General features: G+C 39.4%; 1 protein-coding gene across 1 annotated transcript in view; it reads right to left on the bottom strand.

Annotated features, from left to right (window-relative positions):
* The window catches only part of sntg2 (syntrophin, gamma 2), a 46,983-nt gene extending 32,482 nt beyond the window's left edge, over window positions 1-14,501 (bottom strand). Inside the window, exon 1 of the mRNA XM_076299958.1 lies at window positions 14,433-14,501. Within this exon, the coding sequence (XP_076156073.1) occupies window positions 14,433-14,501 (69 nt within the window). The remainder of the gene's footprint in view (window positions 1-14,432) is intronic.
* Between the last annotated feature and the right edge of the window lie 2,721 nt (window positions 14,502-17,222).

Below are 17,222 nucleotides of genomic sequence, written 5' to 3'. Positions count from 1 at the left end.
GTTCAAATTAATTCACACATCCTTAGCATTAGCAACATGATACCAAAGCAAAAAAAGAACCGTCTGCTAGTGTCATTTTTTATATAGTCTTAGGCTACAGTGAACAGGCAAGAATACACCCCATGTCTTTTCCTAACCTTATCCTTGACCTTGATGAACGACAACAGAGGGAGAATTCATTGGGGCTTAGGAAAAGACAAAATAATCTTGTGTAGTTATGAAATGGTGGATGCTACAAAGGTCGTAAATGTTGCTACTGCAAGGATAGTAGTGGAAAGTATAGCTGAAGGTGAGGAATTTGAAAAATTATAAAACAATAAAGACCATGGTCAGGTTTCCCAATAATGTTGTCACAAACACTTTGAAGGTATACCTTACTAAAGTTGTTTACTTTTCTGTTTCCCAGAGTCTCTGTTAAATGAGCACGCATACCTATGCATACCTAACTTTACCTTCAGAGGTTAAACCCAAACTTCTGCCATCGATTATTGTCATTCACGTAGATCTGAGCATGCGTAAAATGAGTATGATGGTATGACAGATATGACAGTGCACATATCTTGCCACTAATATGACATTTTTTAGGCTCTGAAAGCCATCCTCCAGCTTAGCCCCTAGTCACTGCCCTCCACCTCCATCTCCCCTGTGTACATCCTCTATCCCTTTCCTCCGATCCTTCCTTCCTCCCATCCACTTTCTGTTTCTCCACAGCCCATCTAAAGAAGGGCAACACATTATTCTATCCTCTCCCTTATAATGCATTGTCTTTAATTATTCATTTTTTCATTCATTCATTTCTTGGCAGAAGCTAAAGCTCCATTCACTGTAAAGAGCCATTCACTGTACTGTAATAGTAGCACTTGACAAATGCTTGAATTCTTAGAACACTGATATCAACCTCATACTGGGCTGTTTATGATTGGAAGGCATGACCCAAATTAGCCCAAAATGGACCCAAATATGAGCTTATTTCTTCCTCCAAAACCTTATTGCTTTCAATATGTAACACTAACTTGTTTCTGTGAAACAGTCAATAGGTTAATGAAGCCTACTCCTCACATTACAGGTCCTGACATACAACACAGGAATCAAACTGCTGCACATGCCATCAGATAAACAGGATACTGTGATCTTTAAGAAGATCAGATTCCGTACAATATGTTGCCTCCTTTACGTGAATTTCTTTTTACATTTTATTTTCTCTTTTTTTCATAAAAAATAATGCATGCTTATATAGTCACAATTAGTCTTAAAATGTTGATGCCATCTTGTCATAAGCTCATCTTAGTCATGTAGAAAAGGTCATACCATGAACATATTTAAGCACTTTTAATGACTTTTTAATTACTTTGAAGAGTAATAAAATTAATTCTAGTTTCAATGTTTTGTTTATAACAACTTCACCTACAGTATGATAATGTACTGTACATGCAAACATGCCTTTTTTTCCAGATATACACAGGAAAGGTGTTGGTGATCAACAACCAAGCCTATTTAACATCACACATAATGACATGAGATACAGCAACAATACACAATTGGCTGGAGGCAGTCGCAAATGTGCCGCATGTTGTACCCGGGATCTGTAAAGGATCTCCTTAACAGCACAACATGTGCTACCAGTAGCTTGAATGCCTAACCAAAGAACCAAAAAAACATCACCAACAGAGCTGCCTTTGTGAGCATTTCACTGGGGTTATCAAGCAAGCACCTTTGTTCATCTGTGTTTGGTTGGATTAGACCCACAACACCTCCACAAGGCTCAGTATAGATGGGCCGGGACATATTATAAACAGAAACATCCACGAGTACCCCATCCAGAAACACAGAGACAACATTTCACATATCTCTGAGTCAAACATGACCCAAAGTAGTCTGTGAGTACCTCAGCCGTAACAATTGGCTTACCTTTTCAGCAGCCACAGACAACTCCTTTACAGCTCCTTCATAACAAACCAACCTGCCATCTCTTTTCTAGCTCTAAGACAGGTTTCATGTCTATTCATGCCATAATTATAGTTGACCTCACCCATTCCATTCAGTTTATCTTTTGTTGTCCCTTTTGATCCTTCTTAAATTTCTCTTTAAATCATCATTGATGGAACTTCATTTCCTGGTGTCTGTGGCCTCAGGCCATTTGACCTTGGTCTTTTGCCCACTAGATATCTGTTTCTTGTTCTGCTTGATTTGTCGCTGCTCTTCAGTAGCTGCATGATCCCCACCATCCAAAGCCAAGTATGCCATTTCCTCCTTCAAGTGTAGCAGGGTTATTGATATCCTACGGTCTTTGTTGCTCAACCTGCCCCTCAATAAAAGACTGATATCAGCTAGTTTGTACCAAGTAGTTCTCAATGCAGAGTCCTTGTACATCCAGGCATTTTAGCCTTCCCTGATGGATCCTCCAGCCTTTCAGTGACGTGTCCTTTCTCCATCCACATACACAAACCTGCAAAGATTTATTCTTGACCCCCCCCCAACTGTAGCTTCTCTGGATGCATCTGCTTGGCTGTGCTTGTCACAGATGCTGCTGCTATGGACTCTCAGCCCACAACAGCCATATCAAGTTAAAATGGTTCACACTAGGATATCAAACATCATTACAGTGTTATAATCCTATTAAAGATAAACCCTAATGGAACAACTTATATATAAAGTATATTTTAATATGAGATCACAGTCCCCGACTTCTCCAGGCACCCCTGTTCTATCATGCTTTGAAACTTATTTGCAAATCACAATGACTACACAGAGGCAGTGCATCAATATTGAGAGCCAATTTCAAGTTCACTTTCTACTCCACCTCATCATCATCATCATCATCATTAGCAGTGGATGGGGAGTATCTATTCTTCGCTTTATGCCCAAAGCACTGTGGTATTGCACCCTGACACTTGAAGAAGACAGATATAATAGCACAATCATTTTTTGTGTATGAGACATCATTAAAATTCATACCTGCCCTAAATCAGAATGGAGATGAGAATGAATGGGGTGTCTGTGCAAGGGTGGGGCGCCAGGCGATAATGGAGGGAGGAAGAGCAGCCGTTTATCTGGTGAGTAAACACCAGCAGCCCAGGATTAATATTGTAAGGGTGCAACTGATTTGGAGGAATAATTGTGGAATCTCTTCTGGCACTCTCAGAGTGCTACGGAATTCGTCGTCGGTGGCACCAGAAAGGGAATCGCACAGCCCGGACGTGGGGAATTAGGCATCGGAGATAAAACCAGAAGCTGAGAGGACCTGCTTCGTTGTGTGCTAAGCCTGATTGATGGCCTGCCTATGAGTTTGTCGATGCTTACTCTTCGCCAGAGCGCAATTATCTTTGTAATCCAAATGGAGGGCCAGCTCGGCCTTTATGCTATGTATCTGAAGAACATTTTCTCTTCCTAGCCATTTTCTATTGCAATAAATGGACACAGCAGAAGAAAAGGAAAATATAATTTTAGAGTTGTTAAAGTATGCAGGTTGGCGTGAGAGCATGGCATGATTGGCATGGCTTCAATATCATGGCCTTGATTAGAAGTGGAAATGAATCTCAAAAGATAACTGTTCAGTCAGTGAAATCAAGGGATACCATGTTCAAAACAGTTAAGCTTTGATTGACATATAGGGCTCTATCTTGACTATCAGAAACGGATGGTCAGAGGCAAAAAGCTTAAATACATTTAGGGGTGTATTTGTTATCAAATGCCGGGCGCTTGGCGCAAAAAGGTTGTTCTTTTTTTTTTTGTTAATATGTTTTTTTATTGCTTTCACATAAAACAAAAACAAATTACACACCAAACAGCAATGCATAATGTAAAATGTAAACAAAGCATCTGCACTCGTATATTATTTGAACTCATATAGACAAAGTGAAACTAACTTCACTGGTGTCATTATACACAGTTAATTACTTTAACTATTGACTGACAATGGGTTATCATCGTAAACATAGCCTGAAAAAACCCCAATAATGTTGGAATGACTGAATAAAAAACCTATGGACATGTATCCTGCAGAGGAGTTGCTGCTTACATCTCGTGACAGTGTGTCTTCATGTGTAGTGCTTCATACTGTATGCACCTTTCGCTATAGACAAGGTTTTTCTTGGTCAGTGGCATAAATATTTTTAGAGGGTGTAAGATAGCGATTTTTGAATCATGCGCCAGACCACACCTTCTGCCAAATCCCTGGCCGCAAGACTTAATAAAAGTGAAAAGTGAAAGCTAAAAGTGAAGCGCATGGCACGAAAATGCGTCAGGCTTTGCGCCGTGTTTCTGATCGTCAAAATAGAGCCCATCATCTTTCAAAATCCATTCAACACTTTAGGCTCAGACTGCAACACTGAGCTGGTCTCTCTTACAGTCTTCATGCCAACTGAAGACTGCATGTGTGAAGGCGAATTAGACTCAGGTTCGGAGAACAGACTTTTTACTTCAGACAAAATCAGAGGGCAAATCCAGTGGCAAAAATCCAGTTAGGAAAACAATCCAAAATCACAAGTCCAAAAATCCTAGTCAGGTGCCGGAACAGTAAGGACAATCTTATTTCTTCTAACAAGGATTGGTACGTTCAAACAGAAACAATACCTCACGCTGTGGCAAGGGAAACAGAGCTAATGCATGCTAGCCCAGCTCCTTAACCACTACGCTACCACCGCCCCATGATCATGAACTTAACAACAACATTGTAAGCATTTATCACAAAACAAGCACTTTGAAAACAGGACTGCAAGTGAGGACACAACAGCTTTGTAATCTGCATCAGAAATACTGTTGTACTGTTATCCAACCAATCAAATACTGTTGTACTGTAGTCAACCAATCAAATACAGTCGTACTGTTGTCAACCAATCAAACGTGAAGCCACAAAAGTCACAAAAAATACATTTGTTTTTTATGGACATTAAGTTAGGTGCACCAATATAAAAAGTTAGTCAGTAGCCCTGGATCAGTATTGCATGCATGTCTTTTTTTTTCATTAATGTGGACCCATGATGTTCCAACCCATTTTTCAATCATATATTTTACGGAAAGAAATTTCACTCTGAGAATGATGAAATTGAGAAAACTGAGACTCTGTACTTCAATGTCATCAGATGGCAAAAGAGACAGAGTACTCCCTGATCTTCTCACAACAAGATTGACACTGTGTGTAGCAACCACAACCCTGCAAAGGGCTTAACACATCTGGATAAATAGGCCACATTCTCTATGGTAAGGGAGTTAACTTGCTTTCTGCACTGGTGAGGTTACACCACAGAGTTTGGCCATGCAATGTAATGTAACATATTAATGTTCAGTCTTGAAATGACCTCCCTGATGTGGTCAGCAGTCTGATGATTGTCTCATACGCAAGAATCTTGCTTTAGTTCTGCATACTAATCTGTGTCCTACTCAACTCCAGATGACCTACTGAGGTATAAAACGAGACATCTTTTAACACTACTCTTCTACTTTTGTGCTCTCTCTCTTTCTCTCTCTCTCTCTCCTCTGTACCCCCCCTTCTCATCTCTTTCTCTCAATTCAACTCAATTTATTCAGGATTGAGTATAATCTGGATTGAGTCAAATTTAAAAATAATATGCATTCAGTATTATTTAGTCATTCAAGTATATTTCCAACCTGTTTATTCAATTGGTATGATTGTAAATATAGTAAAATGCAGCTCATGTTGGACAATAAGTAGTGTTCAATTTGATCTTACTGCCTGATGCTAACATCATGCTAAAACACTAAGATGTCCATACAGTACACCTGTTACGGCACACATCCACATGCTTTTTGGATCCAGAACAAAATCACTCCCTGACATTGCCTTGGCTAAACATATGTTTATCCCATGCTGATGAGGATATTCTCAGACTTGGTTTAGCCAATGTTTCTGATGTCACATTATTATAACTTATAGGTTTACAGAAAACATAACATTTCCTATACCTTCTTCTGAAGTGCAATAAGGTTTTCAAAAAGCTAATCAACCCTGAGAAAAGTACACTATGGATGCTATCATATCAGTCTCTTAAGTATTTTTCTCCACTTTGTACTGCATTTTGGTGGTCTGACAGGGAGATTCGCATAAGTGTCAACACCCAACTGCTGCATCCCTTACAGTATGCATACACATAATCAGAAGTATGACTTCCCATGAAAACAGAATTTTAACTGGTAACATTTGCATAGGCTATCTAGACTCTGTCCACTACTGTATGCCATGTGTTGATTAAAAAATTATGTTGCAGCCTGGCCTGTTCAAGAAGTGTTTATCTTACGCACTACAATAGACAATACTGTCTCAAATATGGTACCTGTAAATCTGTAAAGCTGTAGCAATGCAGATGGCCACAATGCAAATACTGTAGGTTTGGCCTCATGTCAGGTTCATTCCTACTGTAAATGCAATGTCTTCACTTCAATCATCAGCCCAAACACAATGTTTCCCCTCTGTGCAAATTGCCTGTACAGAATGGCTTCACCATTCACACAAACTATATAATTGCCTAGTGCAATTATCTGCCTAGTGCCTACCATAAAACTTTATTTCCTGGCAACATTTTATATAGTCTACCTATCGTCATGGGAAAACTCTAACTCTTGTTTGCAAGATGCCTTCCATCAGTTTGGATATTTAGTCCAAAAGCACTGCAAAGTTTTAAGGCATAATTTTATTTTAGGGCCCCAGTCCCCAATTTGTTTGTGTACTGGGCCTGTGAGAGAAACTATTTTGATTTACTGGAGCAAAGAAACACAATCAAATTATACTCTTTGCAATAACGCTTTGTCTGAGCTTGTTTAGAGATCTGACACATAAAGGTCTTTTTGGTTGTTCAGCTTTGTAAATCACAGTTGTGTATCTCTAAACTTATAAACGTTATAAACTAAATTCCATATTAGGTAATAATTCTGTTTGGTATGCAATAAAATATCACACTCATTTCTCACTGCTTGTTGGTGCTATTTTCAGATATTAAGACCAACTTACCAACCATATCTATAGATCCACAAAAGCTTAATCATTCCATATAAATACTCATTTTCTGGTTGTCATACATTTGTGTGGCGAGGCATGTAAAACGTAGATCATAACCTGGGTGAACCCAGACAAACCTGTTAGCAAATCACAATTTGCTCTGCAGGTCTGTCTGGAAAGGACCCCATTGACCCCCATTGCCAACCAGTTATGACTTCCAGGGTCTAACCAGCACTGAAATTAAACTAAAACTGGTGCATTAAACTCTTCAGTTTCAGAAGTGCAGCAGACACATCTTTCTTGTAATCAGAGGTTTTAAATAAAGTAGTTTACTCAATTCCACAGAAAATAAACATTCCTGAGTTTTTGGTGATTTGGACACAGACGTCAATGGCATACTTTTCAGAACAACCTGCACAGGTTTGTCTGGATTCAAGCAGGTTAGATCATAGAGTTGAAAATAATCTAACCAGTTGACCTGACCAGATTTGAAGAACGTGCCTCAAGTCATTGTCAAGATAACTCATTCACAAGAAACAGACATACAGTATGTGGTCACACAGTGACCTTGGACTTTAACTTTTGAACTTCAAAATCAAATCAGATCATCTTACCGTTCATTATTACACAGCTCTTCACAAGGCAAATAGAACGCTCCATTGACTTGAATAGGCTTTCCCAAAGTTCTACGGTAAAATATTTTCATGTAATTACCGCTGCAAACATATAATTACCGCTGTCAATGGCAACAGAGTTTGTGCTTCTACTTCAGGTATTTCATATCACTACGCAAGAACTGGAACTTCATTCAAAAGTGAAAGCAGACGGTTGATTAGCTGTGTTCTAAAGAATGTTTGATTCAAGTTCAACGTTTGTTGTTGCAAACTATGTTTCTCAGCAAATGCCACTTCAGGGCGGAACAAGACCCCTCCGCTGCGCGTCAGGGTCCGGTTTGCCCTGTCGGGACTTAATTTCCCAATAATGACTGGCATTCTATACATTATCCCTTACGTAAGTAAGCATTCATACTAAATTTTAAGAAAGTTTCACAAGGCATTCTTGAGATATTGCATTTACAAGAGCGGGACGAAAACATGTGGTCACAGTGACCTTGAACTTTGACCTCCAAAGACAGCTCCATTCATCTTAGAGTCCAAGACAACATTCATACTAACTTTGAAACATGTGGCTCAAGGCATTCTTGAGATTTTGTGTTCACGAGATCTGGACGGACAAACAGATGAATGGACAGACGGATGGACAAACAACCCGAAAACATGATGCCCACGGCTATCAACTGACATCTACATAAAGGCACACACAGAAGTCTCCCAGTGTATATAGCCAATGGATGAGGAGGAGACTTTTTTCATATTGGGACAATTCAATTGCTGCTATCCATTCATACACACAGAGTGTTTCCTGACTTTGTCATGTCACGTCATTATCGCTTAATTATGCAGATTGACACCAAACAGATTGCTTTTCCGATTCTGATCCAAATAACTCACAAATAATGTAATTACAGCACATTTTGAATAAATATATTTCTGTGTTCTTTGCAGAACGACTCGATGAACGATGAATAAAAACAGGCAAAGTGGGAAAAAAGCCCTTTTACATGTTTAACTGCTAATATAAGTGATCTCTCAAATAATCTGTTGTTTCAGTAACACTCTCCACACTCATTGTTCAGAGCACAAAGAGCAGAAGCTGTACCTGCACTAGTGTTTCAGCAGCAGGTTAAAAGTGAGAGAGAGAGAACTGCGAACTTCTCACTCTCACAACCTCTCTTCCCCTGAGTGAATACCCTCTGCATCCGCAGGAGATGAAGGACTCCGGTGACCATAGCAACCACAGATAGACACCCTTGGGAGAGTTTACAAACTTTCCCTCTCAAAGACAAAGGTCTCTCTAAGCCATAATAGAGGGCACTGCTTTCCTTTTATAAACGGCCAACACATCCCAAAGGTACTCCACATCGTAGACCTTTCGTTTGGGAGGGAAGTTATAAGTGAGAAGAAACGGGGGAGGTAGATAAAGCTCAAAATTTTACTGACTCATGTGACTGCAAGACAGCATTTCGGAAAAATTGCTGAAGTCTATCCTCTGTCAGTGAATTATATCAAACACCTAACACACCCTCTCTTTTTTATGGTCACGACTACAGTTTCAAATTACTGGACAGACTTAAGAACATAGGGCTACAGATAAGTAGAGGTCGTCCTTAAATGTTGAAGATGCAGCAGTGTTTCCCATACATTTACTAATCTGTGGCGGGGCGCCACGAATACATAAATATTCTATGTTTAATTTAATTTAATTTAAATTAAATTAAATATAAGATCAAATCCTTGCATTGCCATTGAGCTGCGCTTTTTACGCACGCAGCCATTCCTTGTCCCGCCCTGCTCTCTCTCGTAGCCCGCTGCTCATCTGCATTTAACAAAATATTCACGATTGTTGAAGGATTGTTGTTGCCACATAGGTGCATTGCATAGAAGACGTCTGGCTAAATTGCTATTAAATCCGCTTAGCATCGTGACCATGCTGCGCAAATTTGTTCAAAACTGCTGCATTGAAGTTAACTCTGCTAAGATCTTATCACAACATAGGCTACATTGAAGAGACTAAACTAAGTTAAGTTATGTTTTCCAAAATTCAAAAGTGCTTGTCCCAAGGAGAAGTACGAACCTTTATTTTAACTAGGGCTATGTAGAAAACGTTATGAATTGCATCCACACATCAGCAGCCTTTAAACTGTGTTACAACTGCAATTTGCAAGGGTCCCCTCACGAACGTCTTAAAGTTGTCTTTGCAATGACACATGTCCATAGTGAGAGACTAGTTAATGATACTTCAAAGATACATACCCATTATTACCCAATGATTTGGTAAAACAATGAATTATAGGCATAAAACACAATAAACTGTAAAAGTGCATTTACCTTGAGAGGAAATTGCTCTCAAAGCATAATAAAATTGGCATGGCTAGAAAAGCATATCTGAACAACAAGGGTACACATAAAGCACAATTAAATGCCTCTTGTTTTTGCAGTCTGTGCAAGGCAGTTAGCAACACAGAAGGGATAATAGCAAAGCCATCTACAGTCATCACAAGACGGCATTTATGGACACGTTTCACAATCTGCCATCATTATACCGCTGATGTGTCTGGCAAGCCACTGTTTAGACAGTCAACTTTCATTGGTAGAACCATGATATTCACTGTATGAACAACGTGCAATAACTTCCTTTCACTGCCTCATTAAGCCCACTCAGATGATGCATCTTCTGCCACTCTCTGCTCACTCCTCATGCCCTTGGTGCCTCTGACAGAAGCATGCACCTAACCCTGCACCCTGACCTTTACAGATTTCATTCATTGTTCCTCAGTATTCACTTTTATTTGTATAATGCAAATATGACACGACATTAGAACACTTCCAACTTTTCCCTAGAACAGCTGTATACAGACAAAAAATGCTATTTCAAGTATAGGTAAAACATAATAGGATATGTCATAAAAGTTTTACATGGCTTTACTAAAAAAAATGATAATTATCAGGACAGAACTTAAAAACAGGCAAGAACAGCAGTAGTGTCACTTGCTAAGAATGGTGGGCCCGGGTGCGAGACCAAAATGTTGCAGGCCTCTATCGCTAAGTGTTTGCTAAGTTCCACTCACTTGATTTTGAGTAGAATACCAAACAATACTAGCCTGGGTGCCAGCCGAACTTAGTCCCGCCCACAACATTTGAGATCAGGAAGTCAGTCTGGCATTGCTCCGTTGTGGAGCAACTATGCTCGCCCCAAATCTGGCGGACCAATCAAATCGGACTTTACGATGATGGACAGGTGAGCAATAGCGCCTCGTCTATCATGTCATCCGAGCATGCTTAGGTTGATTATGTCTGCAACAAAAACGCTGTGGCTAGAAAAAGACAGATGGCTTCTAAGAACCCATATGGAAAATGCATATTATTTCAATGAGGTTTTATCACTGAAAACGATTATTTCTGAAAACTTTGGCCAAAGTTGAGATGTGGGAAAACTCATGGTTTCACTTTCATCATGGGAAAACAGCATGTTGCATTGTGACATGTTGTTCCCTTGTTCGTTAATCTCTGATTGACCACCTGTTAGAGGGATTTGCGACAGCCTTTCCCAGCTGTTTATAACATGTTTGTAACATATCAGTGTTCAACAGCATTATTTTTAAAAACGGAGAGGATATAGGCTATATCAGTTTTTTTCCTAATAGCCTATACTACTATGTATCTCTTAGATTTCGCTAATGAGTGTTGTAGGAGATATTGACGGCACAATAACTTTTACAAAAGACCAGAAAACAATGTTAAGGTATTTGTGGAGAAGAAGGATGGTTCGTGTGTTCTTCCTACATCTCACGGTGAGTTATTTCGTTGCTCTGGTTGGTTAGGTTTATCCAATTGAGTGCAGAGGAATTCCCCCCCTGTATCAGTTGAAACACGCCCCATAATTACGTCCCAATAGAGCAGTATCAGACTCATATTCTGACTAGAATTGAGTATGGCTACGTCAGGCTAATACAATACACAATTCAATTTAGTCTTTACCAGTATATAGAAAGAACGTGCTCTTGTGGTAATAGTAATTGATGAATAAGTTTGTCTTTATACATTCTTTGTTGAAACTATATTTCTATTACATATTTTCCGAATTAGCACATTGAGAGGCACAGGATCAACACTGTCCAACCATCTAAATGCCAAAATCAATAGAAAGAATAGACTAGAAGAATAGAATCTTCATAGACACAGTTTCAATAACAATGTCTTGGTGGTGGCATCTGATTCAATGTTAAATTTGAATGGGATTTCATAGGAATACAGCACCAGACAATACAACTGAAGGGGACATTGGTTAACATCTCACAGGAGATGCCACTGTTGATTGCTGTTGAATCTTTCTTATCAGTAAACTGATATCACACACAATCTGTTTTCCATCCAAAGAGCACCTCAAATATACAGCTTTGAGTCCAGGAAGCACTCCCCTTCACACTCTTCAGTGACAATGTTGTTAAAAGAGATGTGTGTGTTCATGATAATGAAGAAACAGCCATACATTCTTATAAATACTATATTACAGGACACCAAATTTACCTTTGAACAACATCTTTGCTACATCTGTCAATAATTAAAGATGAGTGTTTTTCCTGCCAAGAGCAAACAAATCAATGTAAAAGAAAGATACAGAGGAATAGTAGGCTAGGTTTAAATGTGCATTTGGGGTAGGAGGATATTGATACATTACTGCCTTCTAAAACTGCAGCATTCATTGATTTTTTCTTTAAGAAACTCGGGCAATCTGGTCTCAAGTGACCACCTCAGTAGGCAACAGGTACAGCCAGTGTCCTTCATTTCACTTACATACTCAAACGTTGGCTGGCCTGCTGTTGCTGTCTAAAAATCAAAGCCATGACGGCACAACAACTGATGCAGTTGTTTATAATAATAAGCTATGCTTGTGACTGAATGAGTCTTAATGTCCCATGCTTACCATATCCCATTACGTGACACATACAGCATCAGAGCAGCACTCATTTAGATGTCGCGTTCATTGTAATTTCATCCCTTTTGAATCATATATCCATCAGATAATATATAATATTCTGCAAGGCACTAAATGTAAAGTTGCAGAATAAACCCTCCCTGATCACCAGTCTATGATCATTATTACGCTACTAGTTCATTATCAGTGTAGAAGCAGCACTAGTATAGATTCTTGCTATGTATAAGTAGTGTATCATTTTTTGTTATTATTCAGCTTTGATGTAGCGGTATGATTTATTCATAAAATAACCTGTACATGGCCCTGACTTTGGTGTTGATTTAAATCTCTGAAATTGACAGCACGGATTAATACAATTTTCTCTATTTATCTTTTCATCTTGGTAGGAGTGATCTTTCCTTTTTTTATTTTTTTTTTTCAAATAGCAACTTCAGTTTGGCAGTGTCCAAGGACAAAACAGCTCAGTGGACATTATTTCAGTATGATAAAATTACCTATCTCCATCGTTAAAATGTGAGAGTATACAATGAAAAACAAAATCTAGAGAATGAATTCACTGATTTTTCTGGGAACTTGACACTGATGTCAACACTGTTGTACAATGATCATACCATTGTGGAAAGAAGCTGCATCAGACCAAATGATTTTCTTATAGTTATACAAAGCCAAATCTCTCACTTTGGTCTTGACTTTGGAAATAAAAAAAATGCAAGAGAAAAAAGTCAGAAGAAACCAGTATGAAGAATTCAAGAATAAAATACCCCAAGCCAACAGATTTTTCATTCAGTCAAAACATCTCACTACACAATCTACTCAAACTGAAGTACAAACATACCAAAGGTAAATACAGGAAAGAAGTCAGAAAGCATCACCCAGTAGCCTAAGCACATACTTACATTCTACTAATCATGTTTCAGCTATTTTTTCTAATGTTAGTAAGTGTTGGTCACACACCTATTGCAGCACTGAATTAACAATGAAGAGAACGCATACATGTATACTGTATTTAAATAGATGACATTATTTCAACACACACTATCCACTTGCAAACACAGGAGCGCGCGCAAAGGCACATACAAAAATGAGAGAGAGAGAGAGGGCATGAGAAGCAGAGTGATAAAGCATTGTATCCAACCGTTCTCTAACAAGAAGAAGCCCGAAGCCCTAAAATGGCCCAAAGAAATATGCCTTCAGTCATACTGTATACTGTATCCGCTCTTCCTAACCAAGCAAGTTGCAAACACCGTTGAGTCTGGGTCTTTTACGTGGAATATATACGACATCAGAATAAATGATAAATAGTTAACATTTTATAATTCAGATAAGACGCCCCAAACTTCGCGTGAATACCTCTTTCAGAGCAGGTCATTCCGCCAGTCGTCTACTTTATCGAGTCAAGTCAAACCACATGAACCCATTCTATCACTAAGACATGCATAATAGCTATAGACGCCATAGCAAATAGCTTTTTTTTCTTTGCAACTGCATGCATATCTGGTTATTGACATAGGCTACCAAACGGTATTGCTATAAATCAGTATTTATAATAGTTTTATTTCAGCTGGCTAGTGAAATCAAATGAAAGGTTTAAGTACCAGCATCCTACTCGAGAGAATATGTTCAGTCATTTGGCTTACCTAATGCGAAATGTTGTCAAAGCAGTGTTAGTGAGGAGGATGTTAATAAAGTGCCGTCGCTTGAAACTATTCCACAAAATGTAGGCTATCAACATTCAAGACCACAAGGTAAGTAGCATACAATCGACACGTGACACTATTTACCTTATTTCTCCCTTTATGTCAAATAAATACGAAATCTAGGCCATACTAAAGCATAGGGCAGCGCAATAAATCAAACCCAAGGAGTTTACGGTGGTTACAGCTGGGGCAGTAGCCTCTGAGATGAAGGAAAGGGCTGTGCTCACCCATGTTGGCACTAAGAGACTAGCTGGTCGCTCAATAATATCAGGTTGGTGCTTGCCGGCCACGTTCATTGCCCATTCAGCCGCAGGCTCTGTCCCCTGAAGTCAAAGAGACTTTGATCAGTCATTTATCCAACAGTCACTGGTAAGTTCAGTCCGCCGATGTCTCTCCGTGGTCCAACGGCGGAGGGACGCGCATTCTGTACTCTTCGAAAAATACTTCAAACGAAGCCTACCCTGTCTGCACAAGTTGTCAGGTAGACGTCCTCAATACTTCAACATTGTCGATATTTTGCCATTGTTAGACAACGATGAAGTAGAAAAATATATATATATTTCAGAGCATGGTCGTCGTGGAGCAGAAACAACTGGAAGAGGCTGCTTTGAAGTGACCGTTGCACCCTGATGCCAGCTGCTCTCTGTAGAAAACGATGTAGTCGCAGAGGCGCGAAGCGCAATCTGTGCAGCATGTTGCCTCCTCCACCTGCTGCCGCTCGCGCTCCCCTCCTATTCGCCAGGACGAGTGCAATCCGGCGAGGTCAGTGCTTAACTGTTAAATGTCTGAAAAACACGGTTGTTCACAATCTGATTGTATCGTAAGGGTTGAATTAATATTTTCCCTTTCATATGCTTTCAACAGAAAATGTTTATATGCATTTTCGTAAGATTTCTTTCTCTCTCTCTCTCTCTCTCTCTCTCTCTCTCTCTCTCTCTAGTTTTGAAGGGGGTGGTGTCTTCAGATGTGCCATGCTCCCCTTGGCAAAAGTACTAAGTTTGCTAGAGGGCACTAGTTAGCTCGCTGTAGTTATTTGTCTCCTCCCCCTGAAGAAAATTGCATTTTAAGCTGCAGCATTTTACTGTACACATCTGTACAGTAAAGGCTAAGTCACCTATTCTTACTGACATATCTAGACTACAGCAACACAGTGGGCGCTCTGACAACATAATTTCTTTATCCAACTAGCCTCTTTTGAAAATTATAAAGTAATCAACTATTAACATTCTGCAAAACTGCCAATCTGTCAACCATACAGATATCTGTGCAGTGTCCAGCAGTCCATATGACATTTCTGCTGTGTACTACCAAAAAGTATTCAAAATAAATCGCTTTTGCATGGATATTCATATCCAGCATGTCTTTCTCAATGGCATCCTCAATTGTGGAGGACAATTCTATTCAAAAACATGATCTGTAAGTGCTAATATCTGACAATAGAAAATAAGTCACACTTTTATTATTAGTCAATTGCTACATCCATGCAATAGGCATTTCCTTAAGATATGGCGAAACAGCCCTCTACCTTTCAAACAAACATTATAAGCAAGGTCAAAATCCCTGCCTATTTGAATATATAATACAAAAAAAAACAATAATGTAGCTGATTTAAACCTTTTGGCATGGCAAAGCCTGCCTGACTGAAGTGATCCTAGGGGTTGGAGATATGGGGGAGGCAGCTAAAGTGTCTGGGCACTGAGCCAGCAGCACATCTAGAGAGGCTCCTGTAGACAGAGCTGGTCACCGTCGCATAAATGGACCCCCTGATAAGCATTCATTACACATGGGGGACAGCTAAACGCAACAGGAGCCTGACATCAACTCAGTAAAATGGAAGTGGGGGCAGAGAGACATGTCGCACCACCCGAGTCTAGATCTACTCGATAGGATGTAGCATGACAAAGCAGTTACCCAAGGTTCTGGATGACACCTTCCCAGAAATCTCAGAGGCAGCTTTGTTCGTTTGCATTCTGATGTGGTTGTTATTCCTCGCATGTCATGATGCGGGTCACCCTGAGGAGGAATTTTCACATTTGCAGGGAAAGCTGCATCAACAATTTAGCATCAAAGCACAATCCCCCTCACGCTTAAATTCTTCTTCATGTTTGATTAATTAGATCAGCACATTGACAAGTTTTATTCAAATCATGCTGGGATAAGATGTATTTATCCTTATATTAGCAGTCATATCAGGACAAAGTATAGTTGTTGAATAAAGCTTTAAAAAAGCAACAATACAGAACATCATCAGTCACACTTTGAAACAACAGCTGCTTCAGGCTTTAGTTTTGAATAAGTATTAATTAGACAAATCATTTTTTTTTAGGAAACCCTAAAACACAAATATAGTATTTAAGTATGTCTTGGAAAATGAAACAACCATGACAGAAAGAATGTGAGACAGCCACTTAAAGTTGACATGTTTTTGGGAACTTGATAAGCCTCACCTTATTAATTCATATCACCGTGAGAGGACAACATCTGTGTGGGGAATGGTGTCTTCCCATGTGTTTTGTTCTTTTTGAGGTGTACCATTACATCACATAACCTACCCTGCTTGGGGTATACCATTACATCACATAACCTCTGCTTGGGGTATACCACCCTTACATCACATTACCTATCCTGATTGGGGTACCCTTACATCACACACATGTTTTCAACAAACACACACACACACACACACAACACACACACACACACACACACACACACACACACACATTTTAATTCTTTATTTGTATTGGCAAGTAGGATAAGTATCATGACAAGATCCAAATTTAGCTTAAAAGTAGTGTCCACAGTAAACAGTAAAGTTTAACTCTGTGATGTGCACATTAGCGGTAAAGGTGACACCTGCGTTTCCAGATGAAGGTGCTACCAATCAGACATACACACACACACACACACACACACACACACACACACGCACATACACACACACACACACACACACACACACACACACAACCAACCATATTTTGTTTTTCATTCTGTTTTGCTCCTTTCGACCAACG

The sequence above is a fragment of the Alosa pseudoharengus genome, unplaced genomic scaffold (genome assembly GCF_046254945.1).
Source record: "Alosa pseudoharengus isolate Yale_2024_CS ecotype anadromous, Long Island Sound unplaced genomic scaffold, YU_APseudo_1.1 YU_APseudo_1.1_scf_22, whole genome shotgun sequence".
In the NCBI taxonomy this organism is placed as follows: domain Eukaryota; kingdom Metazoa; phylum Chordata; class Actinopteri; order Clupeiformes; family Clupeidae; genus Alosa; species Alosa pseudoharengus.
The sequence above is the reverse complement of the archived record's forward strand: the minus strand, read 5'-3'. Positions and strand labels throughout refer to the sequence as shown.